This window comes from Symphodus melops, assembly GCF_947650265.1.
Source record: "Symphodus melops genome assembly, chromosome: 1".
Taxonomy (NCBI): Eukaryota; Metazoa; Chordata; class Actinopteri; order Labriformes; family Labridae; genus Symphodus; species Symphodus melops.
The window spans coordinates 19,361,259-19,386,700 of record NC_136691.1 but is presented as its reverse complement, the minus strand read 5'-3'; the positions used below and the strand labels follow the sequence as shown (position 1 = coordinate 19,386,700).

The window sequence follows — 25,442 nt, the reverse complement described above, 5'->3', positions numbered from 1 at the left end:
CTCGCTGGAGGCATGCACCTGAGGGAGGGAGCTCCTTGTTCATTGGGCAGTCTGCCTCTAATGAAGGAGGTGCAAACAAGAGACCATATAAAGCCTGTTTTCTTTTTTTATCACAACTACATCGGCAGCTGAGTGCCTCGACATCTCACACGCAGCTGCAGTGAATCAACATTAACCTCATAGCTTATTTCCATGTCCAAGAATGATAGTCTGGCACTGAGGATGTCTGTTTTTTTCCGGTTATTGGGAAGAACTGTAGGCAAGTTAGTCTAAAGCGCTTGAAATAGAGACAATCCTCAACCACCTGTTCAAACATCTTACAACATCAGACATAAGAGCCACTTGTCTTGATAAAAGTCCACTTGGGAGTCTGTTTATCCATTTAATTTTAGTATGCTGCAAACTGTAATAGCCAAGTAATCTTGTTGTACAATTTGTATAATAACAATAAAGGCATTCTATTCTATAAATGGAAGACTTCTATAGATACTGTAGGGTGTGGTGGATTGAGCCTGGGGCAGATAGATAGATAGATAGATAGACAGACAGACAGACAGACAGACAGACAGACAGACAGACAGACAGACAGACAGACAGACAGACAGACAGACAGACAGACAGACAGACAGACAGACAGACAGACAGACAGACAGACAGATAGATAGATAGATAGATAGATAGATAGATAGATAGATAGATAGATAGATAGATAGATAGATAGATAGATAGATAGATAGATGTCATGCACCCCTACGTCACACTCTGTGGGCAGCATCACCACCTAGTGACTCACAAGTGAAAGTGTACATACTATTATTCTATTTCTATTGTATTTGTCATCCTATATTTAATTTATGTATATACAGTATATATGTAGCTTAACATAAATGTTGAAACCCATGCTTAGCAAGGTGAACTCTTGATGAAAGGCAGTCATATAGTCTTGAGTATGCAAGCAATGGACACTAACTTTAGGTCCCCTCATTGTCATCCATGTCATAAAAAAACAAGATTTTCTGATTATTACACAATTTTCAAACAGCTTATGGAGGATTTGATTCTGCTCCCTTGAATTACAGAACCTAAGAAAGAGATATATTAGAATAGTTAGTTAGTTCCTTGAAAATTGATAATTAAAAAACTTCTTCTTCAAAGTTTCCAGATATATTGGTTGTGTACCCTTGTGTGTTTTTTCAGACTGTAAAACTGTTTACTGTTTGCTGGGCTGCTGTTTAACTCCTGCATCCAAAGACTGGAAACCAACGAAGCAGGGCCTGAAAGACTGCAAAATAACCAGACTGGCACTCAGTCTGCAGTAGGTTTTATTCATTTAAAATTGTTTTGTTTTAAAATTAAAATTTGTGTGCTGATTAACCGTTATTTAAAATGTTTTTCTCTATAAAGTCAATAACGGTATCGCCTCAAAAGTACCCAACCATTAGGCCCTAATAGTAAGCTTACTCAGGAGTAAGCCAACTGTTAAGTAGTAAAATTGAATTAGAACATTTCAAGGAGCTCCTGTACATTTTATTATTTCAATATAATGAGTAATGACTTTTCAGAGACAACTGGTGACAAAAATAAGTCATATCTGATCATATTTATGGATTTAATATTTATTGGTATATTTTATCACCACCAACCCCTTTCTCTCTCACTCTCTCAATTACGCACACACACACACACACACACACACACACACACACACACACACACACACACGCACACACATTTGTCAATTCTCTCTCTCTTTTTTGCTATGCCGTGTTTTGCTCTTGTGCTTCATGGTGATAATGACAGTCAAGACACAACACAGAAACAGAGCTAGGATGGACACACAAGCCCACCACAGCTGCCTCTCTCCAAACACTTTCACCACTTTATCTCTCTGCCTGGCGTAGTCCTGGAACAGAGCCTCCAGCTGGAAAAGAGTGCACAGGGACAGAAACAGATGGAAGATCTGGTGACCCTGACCCACAAAGTCACAGCGGCCCGGGAAAAAGCGCTCAGGGATATGACAGGAGAAAAAGACGGCTGACAGCAGGAAAAGGGCAATGTGGAGGGCATGGAAGGGCAGCGAGGGCTCCTGTGCCCAGGGGACAGTGACAAGGCGATGGACGACAGGGCTGATGTCAAACAGGTATGCTAGGGTCAATGGAATCAGCTGACAGATTTTGCGTTCTATCGGATATGGCCGGCGATACCTGGACTTAGCAAAACAGCAGCCTGCACAGGAACACCACCCAAGGAACAAAGCTCCAGGTAAAAACAGCAGTCCAATACAGCTTTCCCTCCATGCTGACTCCGATGTGTAGAAATAATGACCGAGTGCGGAGCCGTACTGATAAAAAGCAACACCCACATAGTCCAGAAAGAAGAAAAAGTAGTGTGCACTCTCCGAGTGAGACTGAAAAAGATGAGCAGCTACACTGATGAACAGATAGGTAAAGGCAGAGACCATGAAGACGCTGAGAGGTAGAGAAGTTGCATCAAAAGTGTACCCCAGGGTCTCTACGTTGGCCCTCCAGCGAAACAGCAGCACAGAACACGCCAACAAGTGGGTCCAGACATTTAGGGATTCATTGTGCCTCTGGAAGAGACTCAGGAGGTAGCAGCGCCAGTCCTGGTGGATTGGACGATATCCTGACAAGACATACGGCTCTCGGAAGAGGCTAGGGACCTGGGAGGCTACAACAGTTCTGCTAGGTGATGGAAAGGAGGAAGGGATTTCATCGAAGAGACGGGGCAGTCTGCATCCATGCTTGATGCTCAGGGTCAAGATGCTGAGCTGCTGCAGAATGGCGCCGATCATAGCTAGGTGACGAGAGGAAGACGAGGTGGGCGGTAGATAGAGGAGAACTGCTGGACAAATCAGGGGACAAAAAGAAACAATGAACTCACAGTTAATTTGATAGTAGGGGGAAAAAAAAGCTTACAGAACATCTTCAAACAGCAGGACATTTTATTAACAACAACTTTTGACCATAAATCAATGTTGACCACAGTGTGGGTGGCTTTTCTTTAAAAACAACAACAACAACAACAACAACAAAAATCATCAATCTATTAAGTGAATCAGAGCTATCATTGTGGGGATTTAAGAAAAGAAGATAAAGAAAATAGAGGTCTGAGCTTCTACAAATCCAAATGGGATTAAAGTTTAGAGAGAAACAAACAAACGAGCTCAGAACTTGTTTTAGCTTGTATTTAAAGTGTGAGGGACTCAATAGAGAAGCACGTTTATTCATTTATTTATTTAGCAAATAGGTCCAGACCAAGTTGAATCTGAATTGGTCATTTTTGCCTGTAGACAGTTGGCACACTAAAATTCAAAACATTTGACACAGTTATTAAGCAGATACACACGGTGTGAATGATACAGGTCACATGCACTTAAAAAAAGAAGGTATGCAGTCAAACCTGTATCATCGCCCAAACTATTCTCTTGCTGTCTTACAAACAAATGTGTGCACACACAATAATCTACTGCTTGTCACCAAGGTAAAGGAAAAAAACAAACTATCACAGGGCACAAAGCTACTCACAACATCGGCTGTGTCTTAAAAGGCTCCCCCCTTTTTTCATTACAACAATGCTTTCATGTAGGCTACAGAAAACCTGCACATATTTATTCTTTCATGCTTTCAAATATTTTTTAAGTATCTTCTTCTGTCTCAGGCTGTAGAAATGTGGACATGCAGCATTATGTGCTTTTGAATTTGAAGAAAACAGCAAATAATACTGAGAATAGAAAAAATCAAAAGTGCATATCGCATTGTAAATGTTGAATGTTGGTAATCATCTAAAAGAAGAATCACCATCTCACCCTCTGATATGGACAGGACACCTGTTGCTCCTCTGACTTCTCAAGAAAACACAGAAGAACTTTCTTTATATGCAACAAAAGTTGCTCCAAAGTGCACAGGCCAGCTTTACTGAAATATATAAGTGAGAGGATTGTGGAGGCTGAAGAGAGGAATAAACACAGACCGCAGCAGCCGGTGGTGTGGGCGGGGTTTAAATGATCGGAAACGCCCAGAAGTCCATTTACAAGCAGACATTGAGCAGCATCGATTAAGTGCTCACAATGGACATTAAGATATACTTATTTCTTTCTTTTATTAACAATTGCCTTCAGCATGTATTGACTTTGTGTTGCCTGGATGATAGGCCTATAATATGTTTTTTTAAATATGCAGCATATCGACTTATTTGAAGTTAAATATATCATTGTTTATGAATACATTGTCTACAGATTGAATATTAGTATATACAGGTCCATTTTTTAACCTGAACCAATAAGCTGTCAAATCAATGTCTAAGCAGGTAAATTTGTCTCCATCTACTGTCCGTGATCGTACACTGCAGTCACATTGAAATATAAATCCATTTCCTTTTGGACTCGTCACAAATATTATATTTACATGACTGCACATTATTTTGCTAGCCTACATGAAAACTTACTTTTCTTATGAGTTCCTGACTCTTTCCTGGGTCCATGACTTACTTTATTTACAAGGATGGTTGTTTCTTACCCTTTTGATAATTTGTATTTAGTAGAATGGTTGTTTCTTACCCCTTTGGAGACAGAGACTCAGCAGACTGTTGGCAATAAACACAGGGCTTTCATCTGAGTGTGAGGTCCATTCGGTCCAATTTATTGACAATTTTAACTTTTTCTGGGACCAAAGACATTTTTTCAAAGGAGATGGCCTTTACCTTAACAAGTCAGGAGTGAGGCTTTTCACCTCCAATCTCTCTTTCTTCTTGTGTCACACTGTTCCCACTGCCAAGGACAAGAGACAAGATGAACCCAAACAAAAGTCTTTAACATACCAGATATCTGGAATCGCTGGTGACATGGCGCAAAGTACATCAGTGGGTCGAAATGTACAATCACTCTATCTAACTTTATACCAGTTGTGTGTCAGCCACAGCATGAATCTAGCAATGTTGATAGCATGTTACAATGTGTTAGTTCTCTATCAGGCAAGTCACTTCTAATTAATGATCTTATCGTTGAAGAGAATTTAACTGAAACTTGGTTAAAGGGATACCTCACCCATTTGCATGAAGCTTTGTATCATTAGAAACATGGTAGTAGTGTTGAATGGTCGTGAATCCAACCCTCATTTTGCCCTGAGACGAGATATGTTTTTCTTTGCCTGGAAGTTTTCTTCATGTGATGCAATATGACACTTTTTGCATGTGTGGTGAATGATGTTGCCATCTCGGATCACTATTGTGTTTCCTTTAAAGCTTCCATCTCAGCTGACTGCAGAGGAACCAAAACAGAGCTGATCAGAAAACGTTACATTGATGACATCACATGCACACTCGTCACTGAGGCATTCACGAACACAGCAGCTCTGCACTCAGCTCCTGTCAAAGAATTTCTCCATTCACTTCACCTGAGGGGATCTAAAATATATTTGCAAAGACATGCAACATCTTCTAAATAACAACTTGAAATGATTTTAACCACAGCACAAGCACTGAAAAGACATACAGCATAGTAGTGTAAGATCAGAATTTAAAATCATTGTGAGAGGTTTTTGTTCATCTGTTTTCAATATCACCACTAACAATAACTTATCAAATGTAAAACAAACAGGTGCTGTGGACAGTTAATTCAACACAGACCATGAAAACCAAGCAATGATCCAAAATGTGGTCGAGCACATCAGACCAAACATGACCAAAGTCAAACCCTCCAAGCAAGTATCAGTAGTCAAAACACCTTGTAGATCGAGATTGTTCATGCACAGCAACGATGAAACACACACAAATTAAAATTAGTTTAGATGATCTTGAGAAACTGATGGAAGAGGACAGAGGATACAACAGTGATCATGGTCGGCGACACGGAATATGATCTATTGAGCTTCATCATAGCAACTCAGGGTCAGATTCCAGACCATGTGCTGGACAAAGGACTGACCGCGCAAGATTTTTTCAATCATCACCACGATGATCCACAACACTGGAGTTTTAAGACTTGGGATCAGTACCAGGATGAGACTGGGGTCATACCTTTAGACACAAGGCACGTTTGGCTCAGTAGTGTAGATGATCTTGAGAAACTGATGGAAGAGGACAGAGGACACAACAGTGATCACGGTCTGTTAGTTGACCTGATCAAAAGGATGATGCATTTGGACCAAGACCAGCATATTAAACCCCAGGAGGTCCTGCAGCATCCATTCCTGAGTGGCAGCTTTCCTCAGAACTCCAGTGTTGACGTCTGCAGCAATGTGACGAACACTCAAGAGGCGGCCCCTGAAACCTCATCTGCTGATGTCCGAATCAATATGGCAGACATAAAAGACAACATTTCTGAGCCAGGTCAGCGGCCCTCTTGTCCTGAAGTCTGCTTTAATATGACGGACACTATAGAAGCCACCTGCAGTGTCCAGACAGGAAACACATCCCAAGCTGCAGAATCAGAGAACGTCGGCTGTTTTAGAGGATTCACTGAATGGATTACAAGGACCGTCCAATCCTTCTTAATGAGGAGCAGGAGCCCTCAGAGAGAAAATAAAACCCTGGCTGCAGACTCCGAAGATGTTGAGATCCAGCCTGAGAGAAATACTAATGGAGCCAGCTGGTTTGGAACTGTTGTCAAAGCGGTTACAAACACTCACAAATTCTTCTTCAGCAGGGCCGAGGAGATACCGTCAACATCTGGTACGAGTGTTTGATCTGCAGTCGGATGTGCACGCTACTGCAGTGATTAGTCACTTCACAGTAAGGAGGTTCCTGATTTAAGTCCCCAGTAGGACACGGTCCTTTTTCTGTGTGGAGTTTGCATGATCTCCTCGTGCATAAGGGGGTTTTCTCCGGGTGCCCCGGTTTCCCCCGCTGTCCAAAGACATGCCAATAGGTTAATTGGTTACTCTAAAAAAGACTGGCTGTGATTCACTGCCAACCTTTCCAAGTCAATCAATTAATAATAATAATTATAATAATAAATCATTGAAAGTAAACCATGACATGTTTTTGTTGAATCATTGTAATTCTTTATAGTTCAAGAAATAGCAGCTGTTTTCCCATGTCATGAATCTTAAAGAATGCTGTGAAAATACCCTAAGAGGATTAGTATAGTGATTTTTAATTGTGACTTATTAAAAAAAAAAAGAAAAAAATCACTATACTAATGTGATTTTTTATTTTTTATTTTTTTAAATTGTGACTTATTTTGAACTCCCCCATGAACAGCTACCTTATCGTGGTGGGGGAGTTTGAGCACTCGAATGACCCTAGGAGCTATGTTGTCGGGGGCTTTGAGCCCCCAGCAGGCAAACAGGGCAAACAGGTCCTAGGCGACGGGTCAGACTAAATGCAGTTCATAAAACCCCTATGATGAATAACATGAATAGGACCGTGACGTCGCCCGGCATGGCGGAGCCGGGGCCCCACCCTGGAGCCAGGCCTGGGGTTGGGGCCCGCAGGAGAGCGCCTGGTGGCCGGGACTTTGCCCGTGGGGCCCGGCCGGGTTCAGCCCGAAAGGACGACGCGGGCCTGTCCTCCTGTGGACCCACCATCCACAGAGGAAGCCGTAGGGGTCGGGTGCAGTGTGCATCGGGCGGCAGTCGACGGCGGGGGCCTCGACGACCCGATCCCCGGACGCAGCTTCTGGCGTTTGGGACGTGGAACGTCACCTCACTGGGGGGGAAGGAGCCTGAGCTTGTGCAGGAGGTTGAGAGGTACCGGCTAGATATAGTCGGGCTCACCTCCACGCACTGCTTGGGCTCTGGAACCCAGCTCCTTGAGAGGGGCTGGACTCTTTACTTCTCTGGAGTTGCCCGCGGTGAGAGGCGGCGGGCTGGTGTGGGCTTGCTCATAGCACCACAGCTCAGGCGCCAGGTGTTGGAGTTCACCCCGGTGAACGAGAGGGTCGTGTCCCTACGCCTTCGGGTAGGGGACAGGTCTCTAACAGTCGTTTCGGCCTACGGCCCGAACGGCAGTGCGGAGTACCCGGCCTTCTTGGAGTCCCTGGGAGGGGTGCTGGACAGTGCTCCGACTGGGGACTCCATTGTTCTACTGGGGGACTTCAATGCTCACGTGGGCAACGACAGTGAGATCTGGAGTGGGGTGATTGGGAGGAATGGCCTCCCTGATCTGAACCAGAGTGGTGTTCTGTTATTGGACTTCTGTGCTAGTCACAGTCTGTCCATAACAAACACCATGTTCGAGCACAGGGATGTCCATAAGTGCACATGGCACCAGGACTCCCTAGGCCGGAGGTCGATGATAGACTTTGTGGTCGTGCCATCTGACCTCCGGCCGTGTGTCTCGGACACTCAGGTGTAGAGAGGGGCTGAGCTGTCAACTGATCACCACCTGGTGGTGAGTTGGATGCGCTGGCAGGGGAGGAAGCCGGTAAGACTCGGCAGGCTCAAACGTGTAGTGAGGGTCTGCTGGGAACGTCTGGCTGAACCCTCTGTTAGCGAGGTCTTCAACTCCCACCTCCGGACGAGCTTTTCACAGATCCCGGGGGAGGCTGGGGGCACTGAGTCTGAGTGGACCATGTTCTCCACCTCCATTGTCAAAGCAGCTGCTCTGAGCTGTGGTCGCAGGGTCTCTGGTGCCTGTCGTGGCGGCAATCCTCGAACCCGGTGGTGGACACCGGAAGTAAGGGAGGCCGTCAAGCTGAAGAAGGAGTCCTATCGGGCGTTGCTAGCGCATAGGACTCCTGAGTCCTACCGGCAGGCCAGGCGTTCCACAGCCCGGGCGGTCGTGGAGGCAAAAACTTGGGTCTGGGAGGAGTTCGGGGAGGCCATGGAGGAGAACTTTCGGTCGGCCTCGAGGAAATTCTGGCAAACCGTCTGTCGCCTCAGGAGGGGGAAGCAGTGCTTCACCAACACTGTTTACAGTGGAGGTGGGGAGCTGCTGACCTCAACTGGGGATGTAGTCGGACGGTGGAAGGAATACTTCGAGGATCTCCTCAATCCCACCTTCACGTCTTCCACTGAGGAAGAAGAGGCTGGGTGCTCAGAGGTGGATTCGTCCATCACCCAAGCCGAAGTCACCGAGGCAAGCTCCTTGGTGGCAAGGCACCAGGGGTGGATGAGATACGCCCTGAGTATCTGAAGTCTCTGGATGTGCAGGGGCTGTCATGGTTGACACGCCTCTGTAACATCGCGTGGAGGTCGGGGACAGTGCCCCTGGACTGGCAGACCGGGGTGGTGGTCCCTGTTTTCAAGAAGGGGGACCGGAGGGTGTGTTCCAACTACCAGGGAATCACACTCCTCAGCCTCCCTGGGAAAGTCTATTCCAGGGTACTGGAGAGGAGGTTCCGGCTGTTAGCCGAACCTCGGATTCAAGAGGAACAATGCGATTTTCGTCCTGGCCGTGGAACACTGGACCAGCTCTACACTCTCCAGCGGGTGCTCGAGGGTTCATGGGAGTTTGCCCAACCAGTCCACATGTGCTTTGTGGATTTGGAGAAGGCATTCGACCGTGTCCCTCGCGGCGCCCTCTGGGGGGTGCTCCGTGAGTATGGGGTTCGGGCCCTTTGCTAAGGGCGGTCCAGTCCTTGTACGACCGGAGCAGGAGTATGGTTCGCATTGCCGGTATTAAGTTGGACCTGTTCCCGGTGCGCGTTGGCCTCCGGCAGGGCTGCCCTTTGTCACTGGTTCTGTTCATTACTTTTATGGACAGAATTTCTAGGCGCAGTCAGGGGCCGGAGGGGGTCCGGTTCGGGGACCATAGGATCTCGTCTCTGCTTTTTGCGGATGATGTGGTCTTGTTGGCTCCATCAAACCCGGACCTTCAGTGCGCACTGGGGCGGTTCGCTACCAAGTGTGAGGCGGCTGGGATGAGGATCAGCACCTCTAAATCTGAGGCCATGGTTCTCGACTGGAAAAAAGGTGGTTTGCCCCCTTCGGGTCGGTGGGGAGTCCTTTCCCCAGGAGGAGGAGTTTAAGTATCTCGGGGTCTTGTTCACGAGTGGGGGGAAGATGGAGCGTGAGATCGACAGACGGATCGGTGCGGCGTCTGCAGTCATGCGGTCGCTGTATCGGTCCGTCGTGGTGAAGAAGGAGCTAAGCCGAAAGGCGAAGCTCTCGATTTACCGGTCGATCTTCGTCCCTACCCTCACCTATGGTCATGAGCTTTGGGTCAAGACCGAAAGAACGAGATCTCGGATACAAGCGGCCGAAATGGGCTTCCTCCGTAGGGTGGCTGGGCGCACCCTTAGAGATAGGGTGAGGAGCTCGGTCACCAGGGAGGAGCTCGGAGTAGAGCCGCTACTCCTCCACACCGAGAGGAGTCAGTTGAGGTGGTTCGGGCATCTGGTCCGGATGCCCCCTGGACGCCTCCCCAGGGAGGTGTTCCGGGCATGTCCCTCTGGGAGGAGGCCTCGGGGTAGACCCAGAGACTATGTCTCTCGGCTGGCTTGGGAACGCCTCGGGGTCCCACCGGAAGAGCTGGAGGAGGTGTCTGGGGTGAGGGAAGCCTGGGTGTCTCTGCTTAGACTGCTGCCCCCGCGACCCGGCCCCGGATAAGCGGTAGAAAATGGATGGATGGATGGATGGACTTATTTTGAACAGAACATATTGAATCGTAATATCAATTCAACGATACAAATAGTGGTAGTGTTGTGTCTGCCCCTATACTTTCTGTTCCAGCTCTGTGACCGCAGGTGAAGTCAAATGTATCTGCCACATTCAGGCTTATGTGTCATTACATCCTTCTACCAACATCAAGTTAAAACCAAGATAAGAATAAAAACCTGACAGCCAAAGAGAATTTACAACATGTAACCTTTATTAAAAACTGTTTGTCTTTTGTTTACAACTTTGCTTTGGTTCTGATACAGCATGAGAACATTATACATCCTACCATGGTGCTGATTGGCCAACCACTACTTCCTCTGCTGCACTCATTTCTTTCGATTGATTACTTTACTTATGGTGTAATGGCAATTTTCCAATGTTTATCCTCTTTTCTAATGATTGCCATTAACAGGCAGGCAGGGATGAAGTTCTACGCAGATGCAATCATGATAGTCCAGTCGTAATTCTTGTTGACTTGATGGTTTATTGTAGTGATTTGATGATTAAAATATAAGAACAAAACATACCATTTCCAGTGGTTTTCCTGAGTGCTGGTCGTAACATGAGTGCTGGTCTGGTGAGAACTGTTTGTGCTCGCCCTACCTGTTCCCTCCCCTTCCTGTCACCTATGCTCATCTATAAACACCCCCCCCCCCCGTGCCTTCAGTGTCCCTAGTGGAAAATAATATACAAAAAATATCTAAACTAAATAACATGCCAACAATAAACACAAAATGGCTCCTGGTAAAGGGCTTTTTCACATAAATGTTTATTTTCAAAAATGGAAACCAGTGATGTCATCGCTGCAGAGATCAAAGGACAACAGAATCCTGTGATGTCACAGCCAGAGTTTAGAAGCATTGACTGTGGCAGAAGTCTGACACGGACTTACGGATCTTGGGCCTAACAGAAGTACAGTACAGTACCGCCACCATTTTCTCGTTGGCTTTGAAAGGATTTTAAACTGAATAGCCTATCATCAGTTAACATGAACACAGAACAAATACCAGAGCTTAACCTATATACAGGGAGCCAGCTCGGAAAAAACTACAGGATAGAGGCCTTTCTCGGGGAGGGCGGTTTTGGTGTTGTTGCCAAGTGTCGCAACATCAACAATAACAGCAGTGTGGCCATCAAGGTCAATAAAAACGACCCTGATATTTTTCTACAGGCAAGACAAGAAATTAAAATCTTGAAAAAGCTGCTTTGTCTTAATTCAGAAATAAGCAACATCGTGCATTGGCACGGCTTTTTCTTCGACAAGCAGAACGTCTGTCTGATCTTCGAGCTGCTGGATCAAAGTCTGGCTGATTACATGGAGGACAGACCGGAGGGGACTCTCCCAATTACAGAGGTGAAAGACGTGCTGCATCAGCTGTCCGTAGCCCTTTGCTATCTAAACGATATTGGGGTTGTGCATGCAGACTTAAAACCAGACAACATTATGGTGGTGGACCGCCACAAGAAGCCAATCAGAGTGAAGCTGATTGACTTTGGCCTGGCATTTCATGTCTCTGATTTTCACCCAGAAATGTGTGTGCAGACCATCTGGTACCGGGCACCAGAGGTGTGTCTGAAGAGCCAGTTTAATGAGGCAATCGACATGTGGTCGCTGGGTCTGACAGCTGCAGAAATGGCTGTCGGATTCCCTCTCTACCCCGGCGACACGGAATATGATCTATTGAGCTTCATCATAGCAACTCAGGGTCAGATTCCAGACCATGTGCTGGACAAAGGACTGACCGTGCAAGATTTTTTCAATCATCACCACGATGATCCACAACACTGGAGTTTTAAGACTTGGGATCAGTACCAGGATGAGACTGGGGTCATACCTTTAGACACAAGGCACGTTTGGCTCAGTAGTGTAGATGATCTTGAGAAACTGATGGAAGAGGACAGAGGACACAACAGTGATCACGGTCTGTTAGTTGACCTGATCAAAAGGATGATGCATTTGGACCAAGACCAGCGTATTAAACCCCAGGAGGTCCTGCAGCATCCATTCCTGAGTGGCAGCTTTCCTCAGAACTCCAGTGCTGACGTCTGCAGCGATGTGACGAACACTCAGGAGGCGGCCCCTGAAACCTCATCTGCTGATGTCCGAATCAATATGGCAGACATAAAAGACAACATTTCTGAGCCAGGTCAGCGGCCCTCTTGTCCTGAAGTCTGCTTCAATATGACGGACACTATAGAAGCCACCTGCAGTGTCCAGACAGGAAACACATCCCAAGCTGTAGAATCAGAGAACGTCAGCTGGTTCAGAGGATTCATTGAATGGATTACAAGGACCGTCCAATCCTTCTTAATGAGGAGCAGGAGCCCTCAGAGAGAAAATAAAACCCTGGCTGCAGACTCCGAAGATGTTGAGATCCAGCCTGAGAGAAATACTAATGGAGCCAGCTGGTTTGGAACTGTTGTCAAAGCGGTTACAAACACTCACAAATTCTTCTTCAGCAGGGCCGAGGAGATACCGTCAACATCTGGTACGAGTGTTTGATCTGCAGTCGGATGTGCACGCTACTGCAGTGATTAGTCACTTCACAGTAAGGAGGTTCCTGATTTAAGTCCCCAGTAGGACACGGTCCTTTTTCTGTGTGGAGTTTGCATGATCTCCTCGTGCATAAGGGGGTTTTCTCCGGGTGCCCCGGTTTCCCCCACTGTCCAAAGACATGCCATCAGGTTAATTGGTGACTCTAAAAAAGATTGGTTGTGATTTACTGCCAACCTTTCCAAGTCAATCAATTAATAATAATAATCATATAATAAATCATTGAAAGTAAACCATGACATGTTTTTGCTGAATAATTGTAATTCTTTATAGTTCAAGAAATAGCAGCTTTTTTCCCATGTCATGAATCTTAAAGAATGCTGTGTAGTTATTTTTAATTGTGACTTATTTTGAACAGAACATATTGAATCGTAATATCAATTCAACGATACAAATAGTGGTAGTGTTGTGTCTGCCCCTATACTTTCTGTTCCAGCTCTGTGACCGCAGGTGAAGTCAAATGTATCTGCCACATTCAGGCTTATGTGTCATTACATCCTTCTACCAACATCAAGTTTAAAACCAAGATAAGAATAAAAACCTGACAGCCAAAGAGAATTTACAACATGTAACCTTTATTAAAAACTGTTTGTCTTTTGTTTACAACTTTGCTTTGGTTCTGATACAGCATGAGAACATTATACATCCTACCATGGTGCTGATTGGCCAACCACTACTTCCTCTGCTGCACTCATTTCTTTCGATACATTACTTTACTTATGGTTAAGGGCTTTTTCACAAAACGATCTAAGATTAAATCAGTATGTATATATACAGGGAGAGTTAATGCATACCCATGAAGAAGTAGGTCATAAACTCTGTAATGAAGACGTTGTTATTGCTGTAATTTTAAATAGGTTCACAAGCCAATTGTCTGGCTTTATACGACATGCTTTATTAAGAGCATGCAAAAGGATTTAATTATGTTCACCTCTCTTACCAATGCCTTTCAAATTTCCCAGACAAGATAGACATTGCACCATGAAGAAGAACAATTGTTGTGGTTTATTTTTAAGAAGCGCACTCTCGTGGCTGAAATATTGACAGTGTGACAGTCCCACCATTTATAAGAGAGACTTTTACCATAAACACCTTTTTGTCTTTGAGCGAACCTGTACTCTCCGCCTCTGACCAATCACAAGAGAGCCTACGTCAGGCATAGCTCTCCCCCACAGCCCCGACCATTCTTTCTCCGTTTTCCCGCGAGTTCTTCAAGTAGGCGGGACAAAGTGTCGTCACGATGGATTTTATTGGAAGGTTATACGGGCACGCGCAGCGTGTGCAAAGGGTAACGTGCAGAGTTTGGCCAATCGTATTTGACGTTCTACTTGTACCCTGCACGTCGTGGCGCGAAAACTCAGCAGTCTGGAGGGTGACAGCAGCAGAGCACACGGTGAGGAAGTCTGTGCTGTGCTTTAAGACTACCTAAAGTTGAATAAACAACCGATTAAAATGGCAACCGACGTCGTAGATGACCTGGAGATGAGGGAGGCCCAGAGGGATTATCTGGACTTTCTGGATGACGATGTAAGTCGGACTTTAATTCACTTGATTCACTAATAATGGGGTGCAATGAGAAAACCATGCGGCGAAAACAATAAAACTCCCTGCTGCTTGTTCACGACTTAATCACACCACGCAGCAGATTGTACGGTGTTGTCTGATGTTTTCATGCTGCTTCGTTCTCCATTTGATATGTATTTAGCGTAGCTTATTGCGTTAAACCATTGTTCTTCTTTAGCTACTATCTGCACATTGTGTTACAACTAAACTCACAGACCTCCATCGTCTCCTTTTTGTACAGCAAGATCAGGGCGTGTACCAAAGTAAAGTCCGGGACATGATCAGTGAAAATAAAGCTCGACTCATCGTCAACATCAACGACCTGAGGAGACGCAACGAAGCCCGGGCTGCAAAGTGAGGAAGTACCGCTGTGTGTGAGCATGGATGGATGATGTGTGTCAGACAGACAGACAGATACTTTATTGATCTATGTGGAAAATTCAAGCAGCTGGCTGCCTTCTATTTCTTTCTCAATGAGAAGCTGTGAGAATTAAATCAGGATGTTACAAGCTTTACACCGCAGAGCCTTTCTGGTGTTTTTCACGTTTTTTGAAATGTCTTTGTCTTCTCACGATCACTCCTTCTACTGTTTTTGCCTCGAGATTTTCATGTAAACTATAAAGGTTTTGTTATGCTGATTATGCCTTAAGTTTTACCACTGTTATTTCTGACACAATATTACATTGACTCTTCAATGAAATTTGGATTGCAATGCTTTAAATAACAAATACAGCAACCCATAAGTAATGTATAATTATAACAGACACCTGCTGAGACTGTGTTAGGTTTGGAGAAGGGGATAGATGTGATGCAGGAAGAAGGATAGAGACAGAGCAACATCAAGCAAGATTTATAGCTACAATGTCAGTAATGATGATAAAAGTACGAGTGGTATTAGCATTACCAGCAAAGAGTCACAACAGACTGATCCATGTCATATTAACAAAAACAAATGTAAAGAACAGGAGGGCTGATTTAGTGAAATACAGACACTGAAGTTAAGCAGTGTGTCAATCATAATATAGAGGCCCTGCGTTCATATCTTGACCAGTTAAATGAAGTGACCATGACTTTCTGCTCTCTGGGTTTTTCAGTCCCTGTAGAAAACAAAAAAAGTGCCCAGAGTAAAAGACAGACATTCGAACAATGAACCGAATGTTCTCTGCTCTCTTCCAGACTCATGAGTAATGCATTCGAGGAGCTGCTGGCCTTCCAGCGGGCTCTCAAAGACCTCGTGGCTTCAGTCGACGCCACCTACGCCAAGCAGTACGAGGAGTTCTTCATCGGCCTGGAGGGCAGCTTCGGCACGAAGCACGTCACCCCCCGAACGCTGACGTCCCGACTGCTGGGCAGCATGGTGTGCGTGGAGGGCATCATCACCAAGTGTGCGTCCCGTCTTTATTACTACGTGAATGAATGCTTGTTACTCGACAGGCTTGATTTGAAGTCTCGACAACGTGATCTGAATGTGTGTTAATTCCTCCCTTCACGTTGTTCTGCAGGCTCTCTAGTGCGCCCTAAAGTTGTGCGCAGCGTCCACTACTGCCCGGCCACCAAGAAGACGATGGAAAGGAAGTACACGGACATGACCTCCCTGGATGCCTTCCCCTCCAGCGCCATCTACCCTACCAAGGTAACTTTCCTCTGTTTTTCACTCCCAAGAACTTCACAAGCCCAATTTCCCCCGATGATTGTCTCCTCATACTCTCTCCTTCTCCATGCATCACTTAACTACCATAAAGTCCAGACTATTGAGCGCACCTGGATATAAGCCGCAACGGCTAAAAATAAGCAAATAAATGTATTTAGGCCGCTCTTGATTATAAGCCACAGGTGTCCATGTTGTAACAAGAGCTATTTACATAGAAAGATTTGACACAAATTAATTAAATACGTAGGCTACCGGTAACATCTGCAAATACGAAGCCTACTGGAAATCCTCTTATCGAACAGTGTCTGTAACACGGCTGATGAAAAAGATTACCGTAATACAGTGATACATTTCACAAGAAAAAGTCCATCCATTCACTGCCTCAGAATGACTTCATTACTCACTTCCTCAGTCTCTTTTTCGTTGTCAGTGTCAACTTTACGTGCAGCAGCTCTATTTCCTTCTTTGACAGCCAGGTCGATCGCCTTTAACTTGAAAGCTACATCATATGTATTTCTCCGTGTGTTTTCCATGATGAGGGTGCGTGCATGAAGCGCAAAATGACTGATATTAAGATCCAACTTGACGAAGTCAAATGTTTTTGCGGCAGAAGCTCATTGTCCCCCAACAAAAACCCATAAATAAGCCGCATCGTTGTAAAAGCTGCAGTGATCAAAACGTGACAAAAAAGTAGCCACTTATAGTCCGGAATTTACAGTACTAATTTTTTTTCTGCCTCTCTTTGCAGGATGAGGAGAACAACCCCCTGGAGACGGAGTTTGGCCTCTCCATCTACAAGGACCACCAGACCATCACGGTACAGGAGATGCCAGAGAAAGCCCCTGCCGGTCAGCTGCCCCGCTCGGTGGACATCATCCTGGACAACGACCTGGTGGATGTGATCAAACCTGGAGACAGAGTGCAGGTCATCGGGACATACCGCTGCCTGCCCGGCAAGAAGGGAGGATTCACCTCGGGCACGTTCAGGTGAGAGCGGAGGAGGTCGGCTCACCACAGCTGTGTGCGTCGGTTTACTGGGGTGCTGAGTTCACCCTTCTTTTCTCGCCTGTGTTTTTCTACTCCAGGACCATCATGATCGCCTGCCATGTGAAACAAATGAGCAAGGAAGTGGCGCCCCACTTCTCAGCCGATGACGTCGCCAAAATCAGAAACTTCAGCAGGAGTCGCTCCAAGGTAAGAATCCAGTCTCCGCGCGTCCAGGTGCTTTTCAGCTCTTAAAGGCGGTGTAACTCATCTCACGCCATCTCCATGACAACGTAAATTCTCCCTTTTGTTTTTTTTTAAATAGGATGTTTTTGATCAGCTGGCTCGCTCCCTTGCTCCCAGTATTCACGGCCACGAGTACATTAAGAAGGCCATTCTTTGCTTGCTGCTGGGCGGTGTGGAGAAGGTGCTGGAAAACGGGTCCCGCATCAGAGGAGACATCAACGTCCTTCTTATCGGTACCAGAGTTTTATCTGCTGATGGGTTTCAGGAGCCACACCTTTGAGATCTGCCCTGAAGTGGACGTTTTCTCATCGTGCATGTTTTATCCGCCAGGTGATCCATCGGTCGCCAAGTCCCAGCTGCTGCGTTATGTGCTCCACACAGCGCCCAGGGCCATCCCCACCACCGGGAGAGGCTCGTCTGGAGTGGGTCTGACGGCTGCAGTCACCACAGACCAGGAGACGGGTATGCTGTCATGCTGAACTCCTCACACTCACTGTGTCATCACTTTATCTTCCGCTCACGAGCCGCTCCTCCTTGTTCTTCTCCCCCCCCCCCCCCCCTCAGGTGAGCGTCGCTTGGAGGCCGGCGCCATGGTGCTGGCCGACCGCGGCGTCGTGTGCATTGATGAGTTCGACAAAATGTCCGACATGGATCGCACAGCCATCCACGAGGTGATGGAACAGGGCCGAGTCACCATCGCAAAGGCCGGAATCCACGCCCGCCTCAACGCCCGCTGCTCAGTGCTGGCGGCTGCCAACCCCGTCTACGGCCGGGTGAGTCATCCGACAACAAGCTGTCGGTCCTTTTTCTCAGGTCGAATCCTTTTAGAGGTGGACGATCCTCCACCAGCTCTGTGCTGCGTGTGCACTGTTTTCCTTCTTCTGTGCGTCACAGCTTTAATTTGTTGTGCTCTGATTTTGCAGTATGACCAGTATAAAACCCCCATGGAAAACATCGGCCTGCAAGACTCCCTGCTGTCACGTTTTGACCTCCTGTTCATCGTGCTGGATCAGATGGATCCCGAGCTGGACCGGGAGATCTCTGATCACGTGCTGAGGATGCACCGCTACAGGGACCCTCGTGAGCAGGAGGGAGCAGGTATTGCTCATCTGGGTTATTTGCTGTATTTTGGAGCCCGGGTTGTTTTGCAGCGCGTCTAAAATGACGCATCTTTTCTTGTTCCAGCCATGGCTTTTGGGGGGACAGTGGACGTCCTCACCACAGAGGACCCAGACGCGGTGGCAGAGGAGCAGGAAGAGCTTCAGATCTACGAGAAACACAACAACCTGCTGCATGGAACCAAGAGAAAGAGGTGTGGACGTGACCCGGTCACAATCGAACTGTTCAAACGGGCGGCTCCATCGCCGGTTTAAACGACGGAAAAGTCAGCATCATGGTACTAACGCAAACTCTGTCTCAGGGAAAAGATTGTGAGCAAGGAGTTCATGAGGAAGTACATCCACATCGCCAAGGCGGTGACCCCTGTGCTGACAGAAGAGGCAGCCAATCACATTGCAGAAGAGTATTCAAGGCTGAGAAGCCAGGAGCAGATGGGCGCCGACATCGCCAGGGTGAGAAACGCCACACATCAACACTTCAGTCAGAGCGTGCAGTTGGCTCACCTCGCGTCATTCAATAGGACAGTGAAAGGACTCATTTGTTGACAGTGAGGATTTGTTGTACTTCCTGCTCAGTGTGATTATGACACGTTGTTCGCGAGCTTCCCCTGAAAGGTTTAAATGTCCACTGTAGTGGGAGAAACAGGCTGAGTATGAAGCTGCTCTGACCTCGTTCCATCTCCTCCTCTCCAGACCTCGCCTGTGACGGCCCGCACACTCGAGACGATGATTCGTCTGTCCACAGCGCACGCCAAGGCGCGAATGAGTAAAGCGGTGGAGCTGGAGGACTCTGAGGTGGCCGTGGAGCTGGTTCAGTTTGCCTACTTTAAAAAGGTCAGTGCGGTTGATGTCTGTTCTGTTTGTAGCAACACAACACATTTCAACAGTAAAGTTTGAATGGAGCTCATGTCCGAGGCGTGGCCTGTCGTCCTCTGCAGGTTCTGGAGAAGGAGAAGAAGCGTTCGAGAAAAGAGCGGGACTCTGATTCAGAGGAGGAGGAAGAGGAGTCCACTCAGCCTTCACAGAAAACTGCAAAGAAGAGGTGAAGGGATAAACCACAATAAATACTGGCACTTTGGATGAATGTGTCGTTTAGTCAATAATAACGTCACACTGTGTCCTGCAGGGGGCGACTCGGCTCTCAGGGCAGCGAACCCTACAGCCCATATGACTTCAGTGAAAACCAGGACGTCCCTGAGAGTGAGCATTCATCATCACACATCCCATACACAACTCAATATTCACTTTCTGTAAAGTCATTCAAGCTCTTTTCTGTGGTATAGTTGCATTTTTCGAGCAGGTGGAAATCTCCATCATAGTAAAAAAATCAGTGTTATAAAGAAACTGTTCATTTAACGTCAGCGGAAATATTTAGAGTCAACAAGGAATGAAGTGTCACAGAAGAGTAAGTGTCAAGAGTGTTAGTGCAAAGTTAAAGTTCAGTAGATATTATACAGATTGGACCTTTACTGTAAAATCCAGTGTATAAGATCCACTTTGAATACCTATTTTTACATCTGAAAAGTTGGCTGCTTCTTAAACACTGGTATAACCAGAATAAATTAGTACTGCAAGGAAATCTATGTATTTGAGGTCTGATGATTGCTTTTTATGCCTTTAGTTCAGGCAGGCACTCCGAAACCAGCCAAGGTCCCGAGGGAGGAAGAGGAGGTGATGGATGCCACCTCGCAGGCTGAAGACACCGGGCTGTCTGCAGAGAGGTGGGTGATGAATACAAACAGCTTGAAAGGGACAGAAGTGAGAACACATGAGTCGAGCCGAGATAGGCTTGTAGGGACGTTCACTTTGATTTGCACAATCTCAGTGAGTTAGATGTGAACGTCGTTCTCTCTGCTCGTGTCGTCCAACAGGCTGAAGGAGTTCAAGTCCTCCCTGTTCGCGGTCTTCCAGTCTGCTCATGCTCAGTCGGTGAAGATGAAGACCCTGATGGACGACATCAACAAAGTGCTTCAGAATCGTTTCACGGAGGCCGAAGTTCGATCGGCTTTAGCCCGCATGCAAGAAGACAACCAGGTCATGGTTGCCGATGACATCATCTTCCTCATCTGAAGACGATGTCTGTGTCCTCCACAGACTCTGAAAGAAACCAAATGTACATAATGTCTCCCCCCCCCCCCCCCCATTATTTTTCACCCAGTTTGTTATTGTCTCTTTTTCTAAAATGTTGACATAACCCGTGATTATCATGATCAGTTTATTCTTGGATTGGGTTTCGTTTCACTGATGCAGCTGGCGCCCCATGACGAAGACAAGCAGTGAAACCGTCTGTGTATTCAACACCCACTCAAAAATCAGCACCTGTGTTGTCTGGATTTGTAAATAGTTAAAAACGATTATTGGAGCGGTGCATGATCTGTAGTGAAAAAATAAATGTTACACTTTTGAAAATAATTTGCGTTGTCATGATTTGATGGTGATAAAACGTCTTGCTGTAAACATACTTTGTATCATGTCGATTTGAGTTTTTTATTGTGTCATTCCTAAAATGCCAAAACCAAAACAAACTTACAAGATGCCATTATTATGAATACGAGACCATAGACTGAAAGTTAGACACATACAATATAACTAAACAAACCACAGTGATGTTTTTCTTTAGAGACAAAAGAAGAGAAAACCCTCTGCTGACCTCATGCTGACCTCTGATGTTATCTCCAGAATCTCTCAAGCTATCAACCATTGCTGTTTAGTTTTGTTCTCACCAAGGCAGAGGTTACTGGTGTGATGAAGATTTTCATTAAAAACCACAAAAGAAGAGTTACTACCTCCGTTTGTGTGGGTGGCACAGCCCACAGGTATATTTCAGTTCCACATGGGAGGTGAGTGATAAACTGAATATATCAACGTCTCGACCTCGGCTGTGATATCACTTCAGTACAACAATTATACGAGAATAAAATAATCTTAAAATGTAAGAATCAACAGATTATTAACTCCACAACTCAAATACTTCCACAATTCAACCCAAACGTAATCTACAGCACTCTGCTTCTTTGTTGGTGTCCATGGTTACCACATGGCAGCTGCTTTGTAGTAGTGTCCTTGACTTGTAATAATAATAATTCAAAATTAGAGTTTGATGTGTGACTGAGGTTTGAGATTGTTAAGCAAACAGCAGCTGTAAATGTTAGAGGTATCCTGAGCTCCTGGCTGAGGAGGAGGGATACACATTGTGAAAAGTCCCACTGACGTTGACAGTCATGGGATGCCTCTTGTCCAATCAGATTTCTTGGTCCGAACTATTTATTGTATTAAACAGCATTGAGCCCCCAAAGTCAAAACACGGGGGTAATTTGCCTGAGCGTGTGGAGCTGAAGTACAGTATGACAAACTGAACCATGATCACAACTCTGACATGTATGTTGTGCTAAGGAGCGTTTCCGAGCCACGATCACTGATCACATGATCACATGATCCATGATATAACCTGCAATGCTGACCTCTCCGGTCCCTGCCAGGTTGAGGTCTGTCCCTGTGTCTATGAAGTATTTGAGTTCCTGAAACCTGGTTAAGATCAACCTTTTTAGCTCCTGCTTCTCAGTAGGTACTCTCTCGTCACCATGGCGATGCGAATGCAGACAGAAAAAAGCCCCCATGTTGAGTAGACCATGGTGGATAGGTCCTCTTCATAAACAAATCCAAAAACACTGGACATACTGCTTCATCCATGACCACTGTTTTATGATGCTGTTTGTTTCTAATTGTGAAAAGTCCTTCACCATCACTCAGGGGGGGCCTCTTGTCCAATCAGATTGCTTAGTTGGAGCTAATGGTTGTATAAACCCCTCTGTTCGGTCAATCATGTTCGAGCAGCACTAAAATAAAAGTACTCTGGTTTACCCTGAGTCAGATGATCCACACAGCATGTCAGTATCTGACTTTTTGCGTTGTAATGTGATGTCTCTGGCTCTGATGACTTTAAAGATAAAACCTGTGCATTAACCCCAGACAAAGAGCGACCATGATACGAAACAGAAGACATGAGCGCCATACGCCCACAGATGACTCATATCACATATCCTACCTAAGGTCACAGCCCCCACCTTCCCTCACAACACGCAGCTTAAACGCAGTTAAGTTGAGCTCTGAAGTTATTCTCTGTTTTAGAAAGAGACATTTTCCTTCCAATCACAGTAATGATGACGTGGGAAAAATGTGGAGTCCGCCGAGTCTGAGAACGAGACGAAACCGTTTCAAAATGCTTCCGATTTTCTGTCAAACATTTCATGTGTGTTTATCTCCTTGTCACTACGGCATAACGATCTTGAACCAGCTCGTTACGTTAATGTTAGACTGATCAGTCTATTCTCACACTAAGCTGATAATGCTTCTTCTATTATTACTGACAGAAATAATGAATATATCTATGAATCTATCTTATTCATTGTTGTTTGTCTGCACTTCTTCCCTCATCTTCCTCTATCCCTTTACAAATATTGATTGATCGATTAAACCATTTCTCTTTCAACTTTCGCCTACAATCACTGAGTCCCATCCTTCCCCCTTACATTGATAGTTTGTTTTGTTTAATGATGTTTGTTTTTTGTCAAAGTATCTTTGGGTATTTAGAAAAGTGCTTTATTAAATGAATGTATCATTATTAATATTAATAAACTTAATCAAGTTGGCGCCCATTTGCAGCTTATATGAGCACAATGACAAACTCACGAGTTCATCGCAGGACGATCTACGTCTCTTACTAACTTGATTTTCTGCATCGTGTGCTCTGATCTCTCCTCTTACTTTCATTTGTTGCATAATGTCACGTTATCAGTTTGAAAAGTGAGATTAAAGCTTTTCCTCGTCGCAGTGTTTGTGATGAGCAGCGGTATAAATAAATGATCCTGAACTTGAATCTGTCACTGTGTATCACGTCAGGCTTCACGTTTGGGAAACGAGTCTGCTCCCTGTTATGTAAGCAGGCAGTGTGAGTGAGAGCTGGAGAGGAGCAGACAGAACACGTTGACGTTAAGTCCAAAGTGTTCCTGGAATCAGTTTTATTTGGGTGTTTTTGTAATCCTCTGTTAAGTTTACCAATTCACATTGCGTTTCTATTTTCCTTGTTTGCATTGTAGTGTTGCTTGTGTGAAACCATTTCTGTAGTGGATTCTTTATAATATAGTGACACTTATAACAGTAAGAAATAATAGTTGAGAGGTAATTGTAAACTTTGTTGATGCACCTCAGGCAGAGCCAGGGCGATAAGATATCTGGGGTCAAATACTTTAACCTCCTTATTTTTCTGCTATAATTACTTTAGTGCAGATCTTGATGTCAAGCATCAAGCATGATGTAAGCTTGATGTCTAATTGGCCAATCAGACATCAAGCTTCGTCTTAAAGGCCCATCCAACAATAAAGAGATGAGTGTTTTGATTTTATATAATGCTATTATCATGTGTTGTTGTTTAAATCTAGGATAAACTTTGTTTTTACTACCCTTCATTGGACACTACTGTAGCTCCTGTCCAGTGTGTCTGCTCCACTTTTCAGACAATGTGCGCTCAAACAGGCGGTTTAGAGGTTTCTTACCTTTGTGACATCACCAAGGGCATTAACTCCTCCCCCAGATGGCTGACCTTCCCACAGATGAGTTCATTTTAAGCTACAGAAACAGCCTGTTCTGAGTCGGGCTGAAATCGACAGGTTTAGAGGTATGAAGTGATAAAGTTAGTGATCGTCACAGACATGTTCTGGAGAACTTTGAGACTCATTTTAACTTGTTGAAATGACATAAAATCAGTTACCTTTAACACATTTTTGAAGGACCTACAGTATATAGTCTGTACATCCAGGTGTGCTCCACTGAAAGGGCTATATCAGGGCTCTCCAACATTTCTTCATCTGAGAGCTTATTTGAAAAAATGAAAGTGGCTCAGAGCGACTTGCGTCACATTTATTAACATGGCAAACATCAGCTGAGTTGAACTACCGTTTGTACACGTGTTACAATAAGATAATGCTTATCAATAATCTTAACTTCACATCAAGGTCCAAGAAAACATTACTACTTTACACTAAATAACACAAATAACACAGACGGTCAACCTATAGGCGAGCTACTGAAAACCTGCGAGCTCCCCTCGGCTATATGACGCATCGGGCAAGAAGATTTGTTTTACTGTAGGTCTGCTGATTCATCATGAGAACCCCCGTCAGCATTTTCTTGGCCTACATTGCAAGTGTGGTCTGAAAGTGTGTAGGTGTAGTTACAATGGGTTATTAGGTTCAAGTGGAGGCATGTCAAAACAATATAACGTCAATTAAAAAAAACAAAAAACAGATCTGTGAATACAGAAGCTTTATGAACAAGATACCATTCTGCTCTCATTGATAGGCCCCACGTTTAGGTCTGATTTAATCCCATCTGGGTCTGGTTTAGACACACTCCACAATCTGGGAACCTCCTTCCTTTCTTTTTTTTTTTTTAACCAAACAACTAAAAGTTCCAGAAATGTTTTCACAGAAACATGAACAAAAGGTGTGCAACGGAAATCATGTTTTAACACCTTTCAACAGGAAGCATCACAATAGGCGGACGAACGTGTCTCAAAAGAAGAACACACGTTTCACACGGGAAAAAATGAGGATTGATGGGAGTAAAATAACACGTTCCTTTAATACGACATTGTTTATAAAATGAGATGAACTCAAGATCTGTATGATCTGTCGCTATTTCTACTTGACTGTTTCTTTTCTGTGAGTGTATCTATAGATTTATACTGTATTCACAGACTCCATGACAAT

General features: G+C 45.2%; 3 protein-coding genes across 4 annotated transcripts; 2 read left to right on the top strand and 1 right to left on the bottom strand.

The window, feature by feature from the left end:
* Positions 1-1,413: 1,413 nt before the first annotated feature.
* On the bottom strand, positions 1,414-5,027 carry paqr8 (progestin and adipoQ receptor family member VIII). Of its 2 annotated transcripts, none has more exons than XM_079353406.1 (2): positions 3,827-5,027; positions 1,414-2,862 (listed from the first exon to the last, which is right to left on the bottom strand). In XM_079353406.1, the coding sequence occupies exon 2, from the start codon at positions 2,810-2,812 to the stop codon at positions 1,736-1,738; it is 1,077 nt and encodes a 358-aa protein (XP_079209532.1). In that variant the 5' UTR covers positions 2,813-2,862; positions 3,827-5,027; the 3' UTR covers positions 1,414-1,735. The 2 variants fall into 2 exon arrangements, with proteins under 2 accessions (XP_079209532.1, XP_079209531.1); XM_079353405.1 differs by having other exon boundaries at positions 1,414-2,859.
* A 6,349-nt stretch (positions 5,028-11,376) lies between these two features.
* LOC306834440 (homeodomain-interacting protein kinase 2-like) lies at positions 11,377-13,330 on the top strand. Its single transcript, XM_079360334.1, has 2 exons — positions 11,377-12,659; positions 12,729-13,330. The coding sequence occupies exons 1-2, from the start codon at positions 11,548-11,550 to the stop codon at positions 13,060-13,062; spliced, it is 1,446 nt and encodes a 481-aa protein (XP_079216460.1). The 5' UTR covers positions 11,377-11,547; the 3' UTR covers positions 13,063-13,330.
* A 1,048-nt stretch (positions 13,331-14,378) lies between these two features.
* On the top strand, positions 14,379-21,136 carry mcm3 (minichromosome maintenance complex component 3). The gene is made up of 17 exons (XM_079341548.1): positions 14,379-14,640; positions 14,918-15,030; positions 15,853-16,061; positions 16,179-16,309; positions 17,076-17,314; positions 17,413-17,521; positions 17,637-17,790; positions 17,888-18,019; positions 18,122-18,330; positions 18,481-18,655; positions 18,743-18,869; positions 18,978-19,128; positions 19,369-19,509; positions 19,614-19,717; positions 19,802-19,875; positions 20,297-20,396; positions 20,547-21,136. The coding sequence occupies exons 1-17, from the start codon at positions 14,566-14,568 to the stop codon at positions 20,743-20,745; spliced, it is 2,442 nt and encodes an 813-aa protein (XP_079197674.1). The 5' UTR covers positions 14,379-14,565; the 3' UTR covers positions 20,746-21,136.
* The last annotated feature ends 4,306 nt before the right edge of the window (positions 21,137-25,442 follow it).

What these genes read in the sequence shown, in the direction of transcription:
- paqr8 (XM_079353406.1), bottom strand. Translation starts at nt 2,812, where the DNA reads ATGATCGGCGCCATTCTGCAGCAGCTCAGCATCTTGACCCTGAGCATC.
- LOC306834440 (XM_079360334.1), top strand. Translation starts at nt 11,548, where the DNA reads ATGAACACAGAACAAATACCAGAGCTTAACCTATATACAGGGAGCCAG. An exon ending in CCTGAAACCTCATCTGCTGA is followed by an intron (nt 12,660 to 12,728) that starts TGTCCGAATCAA and finishes CTCTTGTCCTGA; the next exon opens with AGTCTGCTTCAATATGACGG.
- mcm3 (XM_079341548.1), top strand. Translation starts at nt 14,566, where the DNA reads ATGGCAACCGACGTCGTAGATGACCTGGAGATGAGGGAGGCCCAGAGG. An exon ending in AACGAAGCCCGGGCTGCAAA is followed by an intron (nt 15,031 to 15,852) that starts GTGAGGAAGTAC and finishes GCTCTCTTCCAG; the next exon opens with ACTCATGAGTAATGCATTCG. An exon ending in CAGAAAACTGCAAAGAAGAG is followed by an intron (nt 19,718 to 19,801) that starts GTGAAGGGATAA and finishes TGTGTCCTGCAG; the next exon opens with GGGGCGACTCGGCTCTCAGG.